Below are 19,734 nucleotides of genomic sequence, written 5' to 3'. Positions count from 1 at the left end.
TGTCTTGTGCTGCAGCTATGTTTCTCAGGGCCAACTGCACTAGGATTACTGGCTTCTGGCGGAAACGTATTGTCTTGGCTGGTCATGTTTATGTTTTTGCTCTGAGATCTAAGTATCTCAGATGTTTGAGGTGTTTCTTAATGTCAATCAATGTCTGGTCTTGTCTTTGGTGGGTGGGTGTTCCATTCTTTGGTTGCTATTGCCCTCTCTGGATCTTTAGCAGCTGAGGTAGCTGTGGGATTCTGGTAGAGCCTGCTTCTGTGGGCCATTGGGTGACAGAAAGGAATGAGGATGAGTTAGGAGGAAAGGCTGAGAGGGGCCACCAGAAAGAGCTAGGGGTACCACAGTCCTCACCAAGAGGCAGAGTCCTGAGGGAATGAAGCTAGCATGGAAGGGAGGGCTTCTGAAAGTTGGCTGCTCCAGGACTAAGAGTAAAGTCTGGAGAAATCATAGTGGAGAACAGGAAAGATGGTGGAAATTATCTACCCGAGTGCCAATACAGTGTGGGCACTGGGGGGAAGGGGACGGCTGTGTCCAGCAGAAAGTATTTTTGAGGCTCTGTGGCTGACACAAAGGAGTGGAGAAGAGCTAGAGAGGAAGCTAAAGGGTAGACAAGAAAAGCTAAGCTGGGTCTGCACCAAGAACTACAGTAGATTAAAAAAAATATTTTTTAAATCCAGGGTCAGGGGCTGGAGAGATGGCTCAGTGGTTAAAAAGACTGTCTACTCCTCCAGGAGTCCTGAGTTCAAATCCCAGCAACCACATGGTGGCTCACAACCATCTGTAATGGGATCTGATGCCCTCTTCTGGCCTGCATCATATATGCACACTGAACAATCATACGTATATAAGAAGAAAGAGAGAGAGGAGGGGGGGAAGAAGGAGGAGGAGGAGGAAGAGGAAAGAAAGAAAGAAAGAGAGAGAGAGAGAGAGAGAGAGAGAGAGAGAGAGAGAAAGAAAGAAAGAAAGAAAGAAAGAAAGAAAGAAAGAAAGAAAGAAAGAAAGAAAGAAAGAAAGAAAGGATCCATCCATTCATTCCAGGGTCAGCAGTATGGTTTGGTGGGTTAAAGATCTTGCCACCAAGTCTGATGACATGAGTAATATGAATTCAATCCCTCAGGGTCCATAATGGAAGAAGAGAAATGACTTCCACACTCACCTCGCCACACTCCACCTCTGACCTCCATACTCACCATGATACATGGCATAACTGCTCAAGTGCATGTGTGGGCACACACAATAACAACAAAAATAACAGCAGCAACAACAATGTTTTAAAGGACACTTTGAAACCCGGCTTTTTTCTTCTCTCTCTCTCTCTCTCTCTCTCTCTATCTCTATCTCTATCTCTCTCTGTGTGTGTGTGTGTGTGTGTGTGTGTGTGTGTGTGTGTGTGTGTGTGTGTGTGTGTGTCTTGCCTGTGCAAGTTTGGCAGGATGTGTGTGCAGAACCCGAGGGCATCAGAAGAGGTATCAGACCTGGAGCTGTCGATGGTTCTAAGATGTGGATGCTAGAAACCAAGCTCAGGTCCTCTGCAAGAGCAGCAAGATGCTGCAGAGCCACCCCTGCCGCTGCCAGCTCGTTCCTTTTCGCTGGGAAATTTATCTAAGAAATACTAAATTAAGCACCTTCAAAGTTTTTACTAAATATCGCAAACCATCTTTCAGAATGAGTGTACCTATCCGCTGCTGATCAGCAGGCACAAAGGCACTACTTTCCCTATTTCTTCTGTTATGTTATTGAAGGCTTTCCAGTGCTCTCTCCCTCTCTCCCTCCCCCTCTCTCCCTCTCCCCTCCCCTCCCTCTGTGTCTCTCTGTGTCTGTGTCTCTGTCTCTCTGTCTCTCTCTCTCTCTCTAGCTCGCTCAACTCCTCCAGCCTCAGTCAAACCCTCCCACCTTCCCATCACCTTCCAACTCAACCCGAAAGTCCACCATGGCAGGCTCTCAGGACTGGGGTTTAGTTCTGTGGTCCTGCCTCATTTCTGACTGGTTAGCAGCCACCTCATTACATTTTTTTTATTGTCACCTCTGAAGTAATACATAGAATATATACAAAACACTAAACAAAACACACCCAAATGAATTCCACTCTCCTCCTTATCTCCTTTTTTTAATAGTTTCTGATTATTTGCTGATTCTCTCTCACACACTCAAAGTATGGCAGTTACTATGGTTAGTTTCTTAAAAATTATCTTTCAGCTCTCAAAAATCTACTAGGAAATTTATGTAAATAAGATTTTTCACTCAACTTTACCCTACTTTAAAAAACCATCTAGCCTGAAGGCTGCTTTATTATAATGCCTTTGCAGACAGCCACGAATTCCAAATCCTGTGACTCTCAGTGGAAGACAAAGTCATAGCTCATTTGGATGGGGTTTTGAGGCATTTTAGACAAACCTCTCACATGTGCACCTCCAGAAGAAAGAAAGAGCAGATATAAGTGGACTAAATCATTTTCATATGTGTCGTTACAGCGTTGATCTGCAAAGATGCTGGCCCTTTTTATTGTCTGTGCCAAATACATTAGTTAGACGTTATGATCTGTTTTATGATCGTTCTGGCTTAAATCTGATGGGCACACAGTTGCATTGTTATCTGGGCAGCATCTTCCCGACATTCAATTACACTCATCCCCTGCAGATCCACATCAAAGGCTTTTACAAACATTTAGATATATGTTTGTCCATGGAGTTTTCTGCACCCACCAACTTGTTGAGTAATTTTATAAGACCAAATAAATCAGATTTGCCTGACATTATCTGTCTTCATGAACAAATGCTGCCCGCCACCCATCACATTGTTATATCTAAATGATTTCAGATCAATTTGGCTGGCTCTAACTTGGGCAATTGCATTCTGCCAGCCCCAAACTCCCTCTATTTTGCAATTGGAGACATTATTCTTCCCTTCACTTAACAACATGTTCTGTGCAACAAGCAGGCAAGTATCTGAGTCAATCAAAGCCTAGTTTCCAAAAGGTTTGCATCTGACAGGCTAATTGAAACTATGTGCTTCATCCATTCCACAGTTTCATCCGGCAACATTCTTACAGAAACCATGGTAAGAGATAGCATAAGGCAGTGTTTTACTGCATTGAGAGAAAAATGTAGAAAAAAAATCTTCCTTTTTATCTGCTTTTAATCTATAATACTAGATTTCTTGGTAAATGATAACATTTATTTGAAATTGAATTTTATATCAGAAACTAATAATGAGATATGTTAGACATTATTTTATTGAGAAATGTTATTATAGCTTGAGTTACAGAAGAGTGGTCATTGTACTTCATCCAATAAAAATTATGGTTGTGTCCAGTGTGGTTGGATTGCATGCCTGTAATCCTAGCACTTGAGAGGCTAAAGCAGGATGATTGAGTTTAAGTATATCCTGGGCATAGTAAATTCAAGGCCAGTCTAGCTTAAATAGCAAGACTCTGTTCCAAACACACACACACACACATACACACACACACACACACACACACACACAGGCTCTTTTTATGTTAGGATAGCCAAATATTCTAGACTTGGTGATGCACACCTCTAATCCAACATCCAGGAAGCAAAGGCCAGACTGAGAATTCAAGGCCAGACTGGTCTGCATAATGGGTTCCAAGACAGCCAAACTACACAGTGAAATCTTATCTCAAAAACAAACAAACAAACAAACAAAAAATAGCCAAAGTAAACAAGCAAACGAAGTTCATCATCTGGCATCAGACAGATGTGATAAATGTGATAAAATTGTTGTCTCGATTTCACTTACAGATGATGGCCTTTGAAGTCTATAGCTGATCTTCACAAGTGGAATTCATCTAAAATATGCATTAACTCTGAGACAAGAGAGACACTAGGCTAGCTGACAAAGTCGGCACATGTGCAAAGCGTGTTTCCAGAAAAAGAGAGAGATGAGCGAACTTCTGCCTCCCTTCAGTGTTGCTATCTTAATTTCATCCTTGAGCTGCTGTGGTAGCTCCGTATGCTCTAGGGTTGTTGCTGGAAATGCTTACAACAAACCCAGATTTTAAAATCCAGTCAAAAACTGCCATGGGACAATGTACCCACTAAGTGTGTGTGAAGCTTTGTGGGACACACTGCACTCAGCTCAGAAGACGGCTACTTGTGGGAAGATTCGAACAAGCCGAGGGAGACAGAACAAATACAAAGCTTGTAATTATTTACTTACGAAAATCATCTCCTTTACCAGAAGAGTGTAGCTGAAGTTTCTATATGAATATTAATATTCTATAACAAAAATAAGGTGACCAAAACCCAGGAGAAAGATACAAAGAGGGAATTCAGAAGACCTGAGCTGTCCTCTGAGCGCCACTGCTCTCCCTGGAAACGTGTCTAAATGTTTGTTTGTTTTGTTTTGTTTTGTTTATTTGTTTATTTATGAAAGACATGGTAACTCATGGGATCAATTATAATATTTTTTTGCTTTTTGACATTCTATTATTAGATATCAACCAAGCTTCTTTTAGTGAAAGGCATTAAATACTCTGTTAGGAAGTATTATTGGGACAGGGAAAGATAAATATTAAGTGTTGGTTACATTTCCTTTATCCTGTCTGCTTCTCTAGGGACTTTACAGAGGGGCAATTATAATATTGGCCTAAATATCATTGCATATCAGAATTGTCAATCATTAAGAAAGCTTTTGCCTGATTGTGTGCACGGTAACTGGAGTGCTTTTAGGTAAGGACAGTCATGTTTGCCAATAGGCAGATTTGTCTGAAGGCATGATTGTTACTGTTTTGTGGAGTAGGAGAGATTGTTAACGTAGCAGATAGGCTGGGCAGCATAGTGCAAACCTTTAGTGCCAGCATTCAGGGGTCAGAGGCAAACATCACTGTCAGGTGGAGGCTAGCCTGGTCTACATAGAGAGTTCCAAGAGAGCCAGGGCTATGTAGTGAGATTTCGTCTCAAAAATTCAATAATAACAATAATGATCTATAAGTATAAACTAAATACATATATATTATAACTCTTTATCTTTAGAGCTGGGGAGATAGTTCTGCAGTTAAGAATTCTTCCTGCTGTTCTAGAGGACAGTTCCCAACACCCATGTCGGGCAGCTCCCAGCTGCCTGTGGCTCAGGCTCCAGAGGATCCAAAAAGCTCTGCTGGTCTCTGTGGGCACTGAACTCACAAACACAGAGACACATAGGTACATACACACAATTAAAAATAAAAATAAGTTCTTAAACAATAACAAAGCAGGATGGCAGCATATATCCGTAAGCCCAGCATAGGTGGGGGTGTGGGGAGTCAGGCAATGCTCTGGAGCTGGCTGGCCAGGTACCCTAGCTGAGTCAGTGATAGAGCCCATCTCAAAAAATAAGGTGGATTTTCTGGAGTCTACCTTCTTGAGTTTTTTGTATATTTTGGATATTAGCTCTCTATCAGATGTAGGGTTAGTGAAGATTGTTTCCCAATATGTAGGCTGTAGTTTTGCCCTATTGACTGTGTCCTTTGCCTTACAGAAGTTTCCAGTTTCATGAGGTCCCATTTATCGATTTTTGATCTTAGAACCTGAGCCACTGGTGTTCTGCTTAGGAAAGTTTCCCCTGTGCCAACTCGTTCAAGGCTATTTCCCACTTTATCTTCTATTAGATTCATTGTATCCCGTTGTATATGGAGGTCCTTGATCCACTTAGACTTGCTTGAGCTTTGTAGAAAGTGACAAATATGTATCTTTTTTCATTCTTCTACAAGCAGACAGCCAGTCAGACCAGCACCATTTGTTGAAGATGCTTTCTTTTTTCCACAGTATGGTTTTGGCTTCTTTGTCAAAGATCAAGTGTCCATAGGTGTGTGGGTTTATTTCTGGGTCTTCAATACCATGGAGTTTTTATCACTGTTGCTCTGTAGTACAGCTTGAGGTCATGGATGGTGATTCCCCTGAAAGTTCTTTTATTGTTGTGAATTGTTTTCAATATCCTGAGGCTCCTAAAAAAAACAAATAACCCAATTTAAAAATGGGATACAGAGCTAAACAGAAAATTCTCAACAGAGGAATCTCAAATGGCCAAGAAGCATTTAAAGAAATGTTCAACATCCTTAGTCATGAGGGAAATACAAATCAAAACAACTCTGAGATTCCACCTTACACCAATCAGAATGGCTAAGAGACCTGGGATGTGAGAGGCTCACAGGACTCAATGGGGATGACACTAGCAGAAATGCCCAACAGAGGGGAGATAGAACCTGAGGAGACCACCTCCAGAGATAGACATGGCCCCCAGTTGAGGCATGGGACCACCCACCCATCTTCAAAATTTCTAACCCAGAATTATTTCTGTCTAAAAAAAATTTACAGGAACAAAAATGGAGCAGAGACTGAGGGAAAGGCCATCCAATGACCACCCCATCCTGTGGGCAGACACCAATCCCTGACACTATCACTGATGCCATATTGTACTTGCAGACAGGAGCCTAGCCTGGCTGTCCTCTGAGAGGCTCTACCAGCAGCTGACTGAGACAGATCCAGATCAATAGGATTCATCTCTACTTTCAGCAACAACTTATTGATGGACAAGTTCACTTTCTGACTGTTTCAACCTCTGACACCTCTCTAAAATCATGTAAAGATGTATTGTCAAACAATGTGTCGTGTGTATACGGCATACCGTCAACCTTAGTGAAGGGAGCTTCCTTTTGCAGTGGGTAGTAGTTACAGCAGGGACTCATACCTAGTCAAAATAAGTTACTACTTATTTGGTAACTAGGGAAACCAGGGCACAGTGGGAAGCCTGGTCAGGCCTGAAAATATGAAATTACTGGGTGCTCAGTCCTAAGTGAGAACATCTCTACTAATCCCTCGAGGCTCCGAGAACATTTCAGAAAAGGGGCAGAAAGACTGTAAACCCAGCAAAGAGCACGCTACACACTGCACCTGGGACCACACTGCAGCCATGGTTACTCCGGCAAGATCAAGTCAAACAGCATTCCGGATCCATGAGGGAGGAGATGATGGCGTTCTACCCCTAGCTGAGGAGGTTTCAGCTTAGGGGAGGAGTCATACAGGGAGGGTACCGGGAGGAGGGGGCGGGAGGGAGGATTTAGGTTGCATATGATCAAGACACCTTGTACAAATGTGTGAAATATATTTATAAATGTCAGGAGAGAGAGCATGTGCCCAGATGCGGAGACTGGAAGAAGCAGCTACAAGCCAAAGGATGCCAGCTGCCAGCAGGAACCAGAAGTGGCCATCACAGAATTGTCCTCTGCCTACCTGAGGACATTTCATCATGGACTTCTGCCCTCCAGAAACTCCAAGAAGTGAACACTCCTACAGCAGTATAGAAGGTTCTCTCAGCTGAGGGCCTTGGGGTTCCACACAGCCAGAACTGAAGAGAAAGCAGCGTCCCGGATCTCAGAGCCAGGGAATGGACTCCAGCATCTGGGCTGGGTCAAGGCACAGAGCCTATCCGGCTTTCCTCTAGGCCCCGCCCCCTGGGGAAAAGCGTGGAGCGCATTGCCTAGCAACCTCAGGGCTGACCAGGCTTCCCACTGTGTCCTGGTTTCCCTAGAATGGAGCAAGCATGCAGTGAATGTTTGAGTGTGAAGGCCATTTTTTAAAAATGAAATAAAATGAGAACAACCTAGGGCTGTGGTTCAGTGGTGGAGTGTTTGTTCTGCATGGCAGGGCAACTGGGTTCAACCCAATACTGCCCTCCAAAGTACATATAAACATACATGTATAGATGTGGATACACAGATGTGTAGTGTGTGTGTGTGTGTGTGTGTGTGTGTGTGTCCATATTAACTGCTCACAAGTGTCATCATGTCATCCACTCAGAGGGCTGAGGCAGGAGGATCATTAGAACACAGAAAATCATGGCTAGCCATCCTGGATAAGAGTGAGACCATCATCCTTTTAAAAGTATATTTGGTAGCTGGGTGTTGGTGGTGCATGCCTTTAATCCCAAAGCTAGTCTGATCTTTGTGAGTTCAAGGCCAGCCTAATCTGCAGAGCAAGTTCCAGGACAGTCAAAGATACACAGAGAAACTCTGGGGTTGGGTGTGGGTGTGGGGGGTGGAGCAGAGATAATGTGCATTTCCAACCAGACTGGAGATGTCTCAACATTTAAGAGCACTTGCCACTCTCTCAGAGGACCTGAGTTCAGTTCTCAACAGTCTCATTAGTCAGTTCACAACTGCCTGAAACTCAAGATCCAGAGGATTCAGCACCCTCTTCTGGCCAGCATGGGCAACTGCATACACATGGCACATAACCAAAAAGACAGGTACACATACACACACATAAATATAAATATATAGACAAATAAGTATGAGTGCCATTTTTCTCAACAGCAATATTAGGACTGAGCATCTTCACAAGAAGTTACTATGTAACTAGATTTTGTAGACTTTTTTATAAATGGAAATGCAGTGTTTTTCTTATTAAGCTATCACATCTATTCTTCATGCATAGAATTCATTCATGGAAATTCCATGAAACAAATCACAGGAAAAAGTGGTATATTAACAAACAAGGAGAACAGGGGATGAAAGGAACCTGAGTAGACTCAGGCCATGACAAGTCTCTCTAAGTATGTGCACAGAAATCTGCACTGCACCCTGCAAATATTTAATATTCTACCCAAGAAAGCCTGTGTGCTTAGAGGAACAATGTGGACACATTTTTGGACAATTCCGTGCGAATCCTCATCATGGCAGTTCTCACTGAACATCTTTGCTGAGAGTGGAGGGTCTGCCGAAGCTGGAACTGCTCTTTGCAGGATACGCAGAGGTGTTGCAGCAGCCCAGGGCTCTTCTTGCGCTTCACTGGAAATGAAGATGCCCTGCATTAGCGGTCTCTAAACACTTCTGCCCTGTGAAATTATGCCCCCTCAATTACAAATTCTTCCAGCCTCCTCTCCCTCGCCTCTAGCTTCAAGTCTCATTTCAAACACTCCACAAAATAGTTGGCACAAAAGAAGGAAACTTTTATTCCCCCTTCCCTCCACCTTTCTCTGGAGATAATAACCCTCTCACAGAGGGTGAGGCACAATGTTTTGTAAAGTACTTTAAAAGCCTTTGATGCAGGAGCTAATGGAAACAAAACTGCCTCACCACGTGCCCTCCTGCCCCTCTCAAGAGGGCCTTTTCCCTTTTTTGTTTATTTATTTTGTTTGGCTGTTGAGAAGAAATATTGTTGCGCTACTGAATGTTGAAGCTTAGTTCTGCTTTCTTCAGTTTCTTTATGACCCCACTGTAGTCTAAGTGCCACCGAATCAGAGATCATTCCCGGGAACTGACTGCGGTGTGGCCTGTTTTGTGACTGAGCCCCTAAAGATGATTTAATCTTAGGCCTAAAGAGCCTCCCCTCGACCAGCTCCCAACACATCTTTATGTGAGGACATCGCTGGACACCACTTCAAGCCTGGGACCTCACATTCTTCTAGCCACCAGCTCTATGCTTGCATTGATTAAACATGTGACCTCATCGAGCGAAGGAACTGATTGTGCCTCTCTACAAAGTGCTCAACACAATGATTTACTCATACTAAGTCTTCAGTAGATGATTCCAGGCAATTAAATAAAACAAAACCGTAGGCTTCCTTAGATCACGCACTGCAGAAGTCTCTGAGCCAAATGGAACCCAATCTAATTGGTGTCTCCGCCCACCGTTTCTGAACTTGAAAGAGCCGATATCCTAAGAGCCGCCTGGCAAAGCCCTGGAAGCTGATGTGAGTAGGTTTTAATGGATAGTCATGTAAAATTCTGCCTGAGCTCTTCTGTGATTATTAATAAGCGATTATACTACACAACTTGCAGATTAGTCGGATGTGGCTTATGCCTATAATCCCAGCATTTGAAAGTCTGCGGCAGGAGGATCACAGAAATCAAGGCTGGTTGGTGCCCCTGTCTCAAACACTGAGAAACTTTTTAAAAAAACTTTAAAAAGCCACACTGAGAAGCACCTGCAGGCAAAGGACAACGGTGACAGAGGAAAGACAGGGCATCCAAGGAAAGTTTAGTATACCGAAGCTGACTGGAACACACCACACACACACACACACACACACACACACACACACACACACACACACACACAAGGGACTTCTCATCCCGGCTGGGAAACCTGCTTTGTTAGCTTGAGAGACTTGCTTAACCTCTGCTTTCCCATCCCTCTCAAGGAAGCGGTGGAGATGCGTTAGCTCTTGTCTGGCTCGGTGGGGCAGGTCAACAAAAGGCTTTGTCGTCTCCATTAGAAACGAGCCGGGGATGCGAACTTAACAGAAATTAAAATGAAACACTGTGTAGGCATCCGTTTTTTTGCAACCTGCTTTTAATAAGGGTCTAACCTTTCCTCTGGCCCAGCACTCAGCAAGATAGTGGAAGGGAAAAGTTATTAGGATATGGAGGAGGTGGACCTGTTCAGCAGTAGTTCTTTGAGAGTGAGCCTGATCTTCTTGGACAGCAGTTCAGTCCCATAGCAGACGACAAACAGGATTCAGCAGCTTCAGACCAGTCCTTTAGGCAGGCAGACACCAGGCCTGAACCAGCAGCTACAGTCCAGTCCTTTCAGCAAGCAGACACCAGGCAGCCACAGTTCAGTCCTGAGGAAACTACCAGGCTTGCCAACCGGCCTGAGGTGAGGCTGCAGAAGCAACAGCTGCTACAGGAACCTCACAGGCAGTTCTTGGATGAATTTCTCTCAGTTCCCGAGTTATCACAAGTTGGGCCCAACAACGCTATGTAAGGCAAACCAATACACGTGTGTCTTTAGTGAAGAATAGCGAGGCGGAACAAGTCAAACCAAAGCTCAGTGCTCGTCCTCTGCTGTCTGTGGGGTCATATTTATACTCCTCCATCCTGAGTCTTTTCACGTGTCTGCTATATCAAGACATCCTTTCACCTGTGCAACCCAGCAAAACATCATTTGGCATAACTAACTTTCCAAAGAACTAGAAGTTTTCACTTCAACATGGCTCAAGCATCTGTAGAGAAAGCCTGGTCAGGATGGGATGGTAAAATACAATGTCCTCCCTATCCTAGCTCACACCCAATAGAGTTTGGAGGGTGAACAACCTTTGATGGGAGAATAATAACACCAGGTACAGAGAAGCATGCCTGCAAATAAGTCAGTAGGCAGGAGGCAGAGGCAGGATCTCCATAAGTTCAAGGCCAGCCTGGGCTACATAGAAAGGTCCCATCTTCAAAACACAAACTCAGAGGCTCAGAGATGGTTTACTGAGCAAACTCAGGCACTCGACTCAGGCACTCATGGGCATCCGAGCTCAGATGCCCAGAACTCACTCGAAGCTGGGGGCGGGAGCATGCATCTGCAATACCAGGTAGTTAGGTGTAGGAAACAGAACCTGAGACCCTGTCTCATGGAGGAAAGGTAAAGACCATGCCTAAAGTCGTCCTTTAACCTCTGCATGCACACCACAACACATGCATGCACACACTCACATCATACACACACAAAGATTTTATTCTCAAAGGAAAGAAAACAAACCCAGAAATGCTAAATAAATAAAACCATTGACTCTGAGTAGAATTACTTCCCACTTTTCACAAGACAGCTGTCCAGGAAAGAGGAAGACATCTCGAGTTCTTTGATCACCAGCCAAGTTCAACAAAGTGGTCAAGATAGTCGAGAAATGAGCAGAGCCTAGATCTGACTGTAGACAGCTGTACTCTCTTCCTGTGACCGGTTCCTTCGGGTGGGTGGGCAGACCAGAAGACGACAGGGATTGTTATCAGAGGAGGTCGTATCATAGGAGGGGTCTCCAGGGTAAGTGAGGTTCAAGTTAATGCTGCAGAAAGATTCAGTTTGCCAGCTGCTTGTCATCTAGTCCAAGAGATGGAGGGAGGGCTTGCTCAAGGAGAAAAATGTGGGCTTTCAGTTTGACTCGCCTGAGTGAATTAAAATCATTATTGTATTTTCAAACAGGGGCATTAATAACTTGACATTCTAAAATTATAATACACCACTATAATTCCGCACAAATAATTTGAACAAAGCATGGTTTAAGATAATATTGGGTTGTGGTTTGGTTTTTTGGTTGTTTTTTTTTTTTTTTTTCATGATGAATCGGCGAAATGACCGACAACATGGACATCTTAAAGTTACTTAACTAAATGTTTATGGAAGACTTAAGCAAGCAGTATTACATAATACTGCCATATGGTTATCTACCCATAAGCCCCTAGGGGTTAAGGGATAGTAGATACACGGGGTGTGTCAGTAGATACCTATAATTCCAGTAATCAGAGTCTGAGACAGGAGGATCAAGCCAGACTTGCTATGAAGCAAGTTCAGGACCAGCCTGAGATATACAAGACTTCTCTCAAATAAAATCCGGGGAGTAGATTCATTAATTAATAACATATACAAAACCTTAGGTTTAATTCCCAATTATGGATAAAACGGGCATGATGGTGCATGACTGTAATCCCAGCATTTGGGAGGCAGAGACAGGAGAATCGGAACTTAAAGTCACTCTTGGTTACATCTGTTATATGTTGAGGCCAACCTGGGGGCATGAATGAGTCCCTGTCTCAAAGGAAAGAGGGGTGGGAGATAAATAATGGCTACCTCTGGTCCAGCCTCCTTTCCTTTCCCTTTCCGTAAATGCAAATGCAATGCAGGAAAACACAATAGCAGTCATATATGTTTCTGCCATACTTTTCAATGGTCTTAATACACGTGACTCCAAAATTCATACACCGACACAGAGCACTAAGGGCGTGGCTTTAGGAAGCAATGCCTTTGGCAGGTGGTGAGGTCATAGGGCAAACCCCAGGGAACCCCAACCCTTCTCCAGTAAAGACACAGGAGGGAAGCACAGCCTGAGACTCAGAATGCAAACCCTCACTAGAGACACAGCCTGCAGGAGCTCTGACCTTGGACTTCTCACCTTCTAGCACAGTGAGGGATAGCTGTGGGTTCTGCATAAGCCTCCTGGTCCATAGTGCTTTGTTGCAGCAGCCAGAAGAGGCTAAAGAAGACTTTGTCCTAGAACAGTGACTTTTCAATTATCTGGTCATATTTCTTGTCAAGTGAGCTAAGTTAGGCTTAAATATCAATTTTCTCATGTTCTAGCTTTTCCTCACTCTTCTTCAGAAAATTCATAAACCTCTGCTTCTGGCTGCTTGCCTGTGTTCTGGATTGAGATGATCTCTTGTTTGGGATGGCTGCTGGTTCCGTTTTCCTCTGTGATCGTTTCCTGGATGGAGCATCATGAACGCCTGTGGCTACAACTCCCATCTTCCTGTCTTGGTGTCTCCCCTGGTATCAAAGCAATGGAATCCTTGCTTCACTGTAGGTCAGTTTGAATTGGAGACAGTGCCTAAGGAGGACCTGCCAGGTGTCTCGCTATTTCTGTTCTCAGAATTCCACTGCTAACAAACTAAAGCCACTGTCTCTAAAGGTAGTCCTCTCTAATATTAATATTCACTGTAGAAGTCATGTGTAGTTGTATAAAATGCAATTTTCATTGTTTTACAGTTTTATTAATTACAAAATTAATTCCAAATGTATTAGCTGGGCACACTGGTACACACCCGTGATCCTAGTACTTAGAAGACAAAGGAGAGAAGACTTTGAATTCAGGGGCACCATGGGCTACATAACTAAGACCCTGCTCTAAAAGCCACATATATTAGATGTTATGCATTAAATGTAATACATTAAAAAATATATACTTTATATTATATATCATTTATCCTTATTTTCTAAAAACAATAAGGCTACACAAACTGCATAAATTTATAAATTTCCTAAAATTTATAAATCCACTAACATGAAGGAAATATCCTTTGTAAGTTTTCTTTTCTAGAATGATAGTGGGGAGTGTCTGAGAAAATGCAAGGACGGTCAAAAATATTCATGGCTCTAGAGGCCAGCTGTATCTGTGAGCACTAAGATTTCAACTCCGGCTAAGAGATTTCAAAGCCCGCTGTTAGAGGTGAGTCCTCTCTTAAGTCGGGGTGTTCCCTAAGCTGGTGCTGCCTCTTCACCAAAGATCCTTAGAGCAAATGAAGTTGGGGTTCACAGAGATTTCAAGTCTCAACCTGAAGGAGCCTGTGTCTCTAAATGACTAAACTCCCATCTCTTCCTGACACCTGACTAAAGTTCTGTCGTCTATTAATCACTGCTCTGCACCCTGGCTCTACGTTTCCCTGTGTTCAGCCGCTCTAGACGCCCACAAATATGTTTTGCTATAAATTACTGGCACCGTTTCTGTTGATATTCGGCATAATCAAACATTTGTAAGCATGCTGTCTTTTCAATCTGCTCAGCTGATGCACTTTACCTGATCTTTCATTAAAGTAATCAAAACACTTGCTGTGTCGCATCTAATGAATGTTGCATGTATGATTAAGTGCTTTCATTCATATTGCAAGTTTGATTTAATGTAATCTGCCTTTCAGACAGCCATTAGCCTAGCTCCTATGTGAGTTCGATTAATTGGCTGAATTCTTCCAGATGTCCATTAAGCATTACAGGAATTTGTGGGAACAGCAGGGACTGTCTAGCACAGGACCAAACAATGAAACGTTATATTGCCGCCATGACTTACCAAAAGCTGGATTCATTTTCATTAATAAAACATCTGTACTCCTGCACAGCTATGCATTGAGATGCGTTTATTTTATATGTTTATTTCTCTTAGGACTGTAAAAAGATAGTTAAACAGAAACACATTTGCTGATATGTAGACTCGAGGTTTGGCGAGTGCTCACTGACCAAACAGTTCGAATTTTCAAGGTTACAGTAGTTCCCAGACAGAAAGAAAGAAACAAACAAACAAACACCTGTTTGAAGCAGACTTTAAAAACACATGGGATGGCTGGAGTGGTATTACAGACATACCCTAAAAATGTGATACCTGCCACCTCCGCGCCCAGCAAATCTTCAAGAGAAAGGGCCCTTCCTCCTTCCCCCTTTAAATAGTTGTTGACTGGCAGCGGGATGGAAGGGATGACAGTCAGCATTCACAGACAATACCACACACCAAAGTCGTGAGGGGTGGCAAGAGGGGTTGATGGGAGAGAGCCTGAAGGCTACCTCTTCTCAAGAGCAAGTGGGTAGGCAGGGACCTGGGGTGCTGCAGGGGCAGCCTTAGGCCACCTCTGCTCAGTAGGCGTGGTTAGAGATGAAGAGGGATTCACTGGCGGCTGCCCCTGACTCATTGCTTGGGGTGTACTTTCCTTGACAAGCAAGGCTGTTGGCCTGGGCTCGCTTGATGTACTCCTCTTGGGCATCCTTCGTGTTCTCCTTCTTCCCACCCCAGGCCTTTAGGGCAGAAGCCTGCAGGGCTCGGCCATAGGAGAAAGTCAAGGCCCACGGCTTCAGCAGGGGACACTTGTTGATAGCATTGAGGTTGATGGATGCCTCTTCTTCACTCTGTCCTCCAGACAGGAAAGTGACTCCAGGGACAGCAGGGGGCACTGTGCGACGAAGTGCTGTGACAGTTGCCATGGCAATCTCTTCACTGGAAAATACCTGAGTGCAAGCATGGCCTGCGGTGACCATGTTGGGCTTCAGTAAGGTTCCTTCCAGGTAGACATGGTGGTCGCTCAGAGCCTTGTAGACAGCGGCCAGTACCTTCTCAGTTACATACTGACAGTGCTTCAAGTCATGGTCGCCATCAGGGAGGATTTCTGGCTCCACAATGGGTACAATGCCATTCTGCTGGCAGATGCTGGCGTAATGAGCCAGAACATTGGCATTTTCCATAATGGCGAGGGCTGAGGGGGTGTGTTTCCCAATCTTCAGCACACAGCGCCATTTGGCAAAATCGGCCCCATCCTGCTTGTACTGAGCACAGCGTCCAGACAGATCATCCAGCCCTTGGGTGGTGGTCTCGCCGTTAGTTCCTGCCAGGGGCACCACGCCCTTGTCCACCTTAATGCCCACAACACCACCCTTGGACTTGATAATCTGGGGGAAGGGACGTCCATCATCTGCCTTCTGGTACAGTGTCTCATGGAAGAGGATCACACCCCCAATGCAGGGATTCACACGGTCGTCGGCAGTCAGCAGCAGCTGACGGTAGAAGCGTCTGTTCTCCTCGGTGTTCTCGGTGCCAATGGACTGCAGCCGCTTGGCAATGCTTCCAGTGGACTCATCTGCAGCCAGGATGCCCTTGCCCGGAGCCACAATTCGGCGAGCGATGTCAGACAGCTCCTTCTTCTGCTCCGGGGTCAGTGCTGGGTAGGGGTAAGACATGGTGCCGGTGGTAGTAGTAGCGCCGTCCTGGCACAGGAGGTGGTGGATTGGCTGAGTGCTGCGGCAGGCGGGCAGCAAGAGAACTGTGGAGCGAATGCTGCTAGGGTTACTAGAACCTGTTTCTGTGGCGTGTTCCGAGAGAACGCAACCTACTCAGAGGACGGGGTTGGGGGTGGGTGGGTAGATGTGGCTCTGGAACTCCCTTTGTAGATCAGGCTAGCCTCACAAGACCCACCTGCCTCTGACTCTCAAGTACTGAATTAAAGGTGCGCACCGCCATGCCCAGCTCAGAAGTTAATATTCATAACTGAATGATCATCTGAAATTAAGAGAATGACACAAAAATTACTTTTTTGTATTTTGTTTTACACGGATCTACACATTAGTTTTACTAATTGAAGCTAAAAATCATGGTCTGGAGAGAGTTCAGCAGTTGCGAGACTTACTACTCTTACAGAGAACCCGGGTTGGATTCCCAGAACCCACACGGGGTGGCTCACAAGTTTCTGTAACTCCAGCTCTGGGACATACAGTGCCCCCTTCTGGCCGCCTTGGACACTGCACACATGGTATGCATACATAGAAATAGTCATACTCATAAAAATAAGCCTCTTTTTTAAGCTAAAAATCCTTTCTAATCATATAACTTTATGAAATAATGTTTTCATAATTAAATATACTTTCGCTGTAAAGATATTATAGATATTTAAGAAAATAACCTTGTATCCCTTCTTTTTTAAAGCTTTTATTACAGTGTGTGTGTAAATTGAAAGACAACTTGCAAGAGTTCTTTTTCCATCAAGTGGGTACCAAACTAAACTCAGGATTATCAGGCTTGAAGGCAAGAGCTGGGGTAATCACAACTTCATTGGACGTTCTTTTTTTTTTAAGATTTATTTATTTATTTCCTGTATGTGAGCACACTGTCGCTGTTTTCAGACTCACCAGAAGAGGGCATCAGATCTCATTACAGATGGTTGTGAGCCACCATGTGGTTGCTGGGAATTGAACTCAGGATCTATGGAAGAGCAGTCAGTGCTCTTAACCGCTGAGCCATCTCTCTAGTCAAAGGAGATTTTCAAAGTGACTCCCTGTTGCCCACTAGTTTATCCTAGGTGGGGAAAGTTATGACAAAAACATGGCACCCTCCAGAGGCCAATTCATCAGCCACCAAGCTCTGTGGAGAGACTGTGCCTGCAAGCTTTAAATCTGCAGACGCACAATGAAGTTTGCTAGCCAATTTTTAGGGCACAGAATTTCTACCAAGAGAAATTCTTGTTGCTTGCTAGTCTTCTTGTTGGTCTTGCTACCAAAATGACGCTTTAAAAATAACCAAGGTTACCATGTGCTTAGTCATTCAGGAAGAATCCACTGAACATCTGCTATGGGCATATAAGGACATGTAAGTCCTCTCTCTCTGGAGAGTCCCTATACCCACAAGACAAAGCACACATACTCCATTCATAAATGCCACTTAAAGTCCCAGGACAGCACAGAAGTGCGGCTGCCTCTTCCCAGTCCCCTCAAGCTTCACAGGGCAGTGAACAGTCTGAACAGATGAACTTGGAAGACGAGCAGTCGTCCCCATAGGGGAAGGGAGGCACAGGTGCGTCTCAGACACCAAGGATGGGCGGCTTCACTCCCCATCACCGGTGTCTTCCTGCCGCAGGAGGGTGGCATCTGAGTAATGGTCTTGAGTCTTACAATCTCTTCAATCTTCTACTGCTCCCCTGATAGGGGAGTGGCTTGTGTGGATGGTTAAGTCAGAGATCCAGAACAATGGTCAGCTCAGTTCTACCCTTCCTTCCCGACCTCTTTCTTCTGATTGCCTGGCCTGCTCTTGGCATATCCCTGAAACTGGTTTTCTCTGAGAGAAGCCACTAGTCTTCCAGAGACAAGCTATAACTGTGTAATCCCGAGTCCAGAGTGGAGCGGCCTCTCAATTCCACATCTGTATCGACCCCTCTAACCCAGCCACCTGTAACAAAGGTAACTCCCACACTGCCTGAGTTCAGCAAACAGGAACTCAGAGAGGATGCAGAAGCCACTTACGGCCCCTGATGTGCAGAAAGAAAGACGCTCAAGAAATGTGTGAGTAGGGCTGGTGAGATGGCTCAGTGGGTAAGAGCACCCGACTGCTCTTCCAAAGGTTCAGAGTTCAAATCCCAGCAACCACATGGTGACTCACAACCATCTGTAATGAGATCTGACTCCCTCCTCTGGAGTGTCTGAAGACAACTACAGTGTATTTACATATAATAATAAATAAATCTTTAAAAAAAAAAAAAAAGAAAGAAATGTGTGAGTAGAGCTGAGGAGGCGACTCAGCTCGTAAAGTGGTAAAGTGTCTGTCTCACAAACATGAGGACCTACCTAAAAGGCCAGGTTTGTCAGTGTGCCCATGTAACTCAGAACTGGGGACGCAGATGCAGGGAAATCCCTGAAGCTCACTGGCTGGACAGCCTAGCTGAACTGTTACGTTTCATATTCAGAGAGACACTGTCTCAAAAACTAGCCCATGGAGAGAAAGGAAAGACATCTGATGTCAACCTCTGGCCTGCACGCACGTGCACACACACACACACACACACACACACACGCACATGCAGCCAATGTACACACATACAGGCACACACACAGAGTGATAATTTCCCAGACATGCAGACAGAGACTGAGTATATTAGTCAGCATTCTCTAAAAGAACAGAATTGATATGATCAGTGTGTGTGTGTGTGTGTGTGTGTGTGTGATACTTATTAGATTGAATTCCATGCTGTGGTCCAGGTAGTTCACGCAAGACGCTGAGAATCTAGTAGTTGCTCAGTCCTGTAGACTGGATGTCTCAGCAGTCTCAGTCTGGTGCTGAAGGTGGAGGAGATTCCTGGAGAGCTGGCCCTTAGTCTACAAGAAGCTGATTCTAAAAACCCCATAGCACTGGGGTGGATGAACTTGCCAGCAAGAGTGAGAACAAGCAGGCAAAATGCAAAAGCTTCTTTCTTCTATGTCCCTTAATCTGGCCTGCCACCAGAAAGTGCTGTACACATTTAGGATTCTTCCTGCTTCAAATGATCCTCACAGGAGTGCCCAAAGTTTCTGAAATCGCAGTCAAGTTGATGATCAAGATCAGCCGCCATACTAAGATAGTCATGTTTTTAGAAGACACATTCTTCTTGCTTTAATAGCATTCAGGTGCTTCCTAAACTATCTACTTCGACAATACAGTTCAGAGCTAAATATTCCCACTAATGACTTGCATTAGAGACTTGATTCATTTATCGCTTTATCCTAAGGGTTTGAAATACTGCTAGACACAACAAACAGCTCCAGACATGGTAGTGTGGTCTGAGATCTCAGAAGTCAGGAGGCTGATGCAGGAAGATTAAGAGTTTGTGGCCAGCCAGGGAGACTGTATTTTGAGGGGCACAGAGGGCGGGCAATTCAAGACAGGGTTTCACTTTATAACCCTGATGATCCTGGAGCTGTCTCAGTAGACAAGGTTAGCCTCAGAGGTCTGCCGGCCTCTGCATCCCAAGTGCTG

General features: G+C 44.5%; 1 protein-coding gene across 1 annotated transcript; it reads right to left on the bottom strand.

Moving 5' to 3' along the window:
• Positions 1-14,591: 14,591 nt before the first annotated feature.
• On the bottom strand, positions 14,592-16,283 carry Aldoart2 (aldolase 1 A, retrogene 2). The gene has a single exon (NM_001277340.1). It carries the CDS (start codon positions 16,194-16,196, stop codon positions 15,102-15,104), a length of 1,095 nt encoding a protein of 364 aa, NP_001264269.1. The 5' UTR covers positions 16,197-16,283; the 3' UTR covers positions 14,592-15,101.
• Positions 16,284-19,734: the final 3,451 nt, after the last annotated feature.

This window comes from Mus musculus, chromosome 12, assembly GCF_000001635.26.
Source record: "Mus musculus strain C57BL/6J chromosome 12, GRCm38.p6 C57BL/6J".
In the NCBI taxonomy this organism is placed as follows: Eukaryota; Metazoa; Chordata; class Mammalia; order Rodentia; family Muridae; genus Mus; species Mus musculus.
This window is presented reverse-complemented; position numbering and strand designations above follow the sequence as displayed.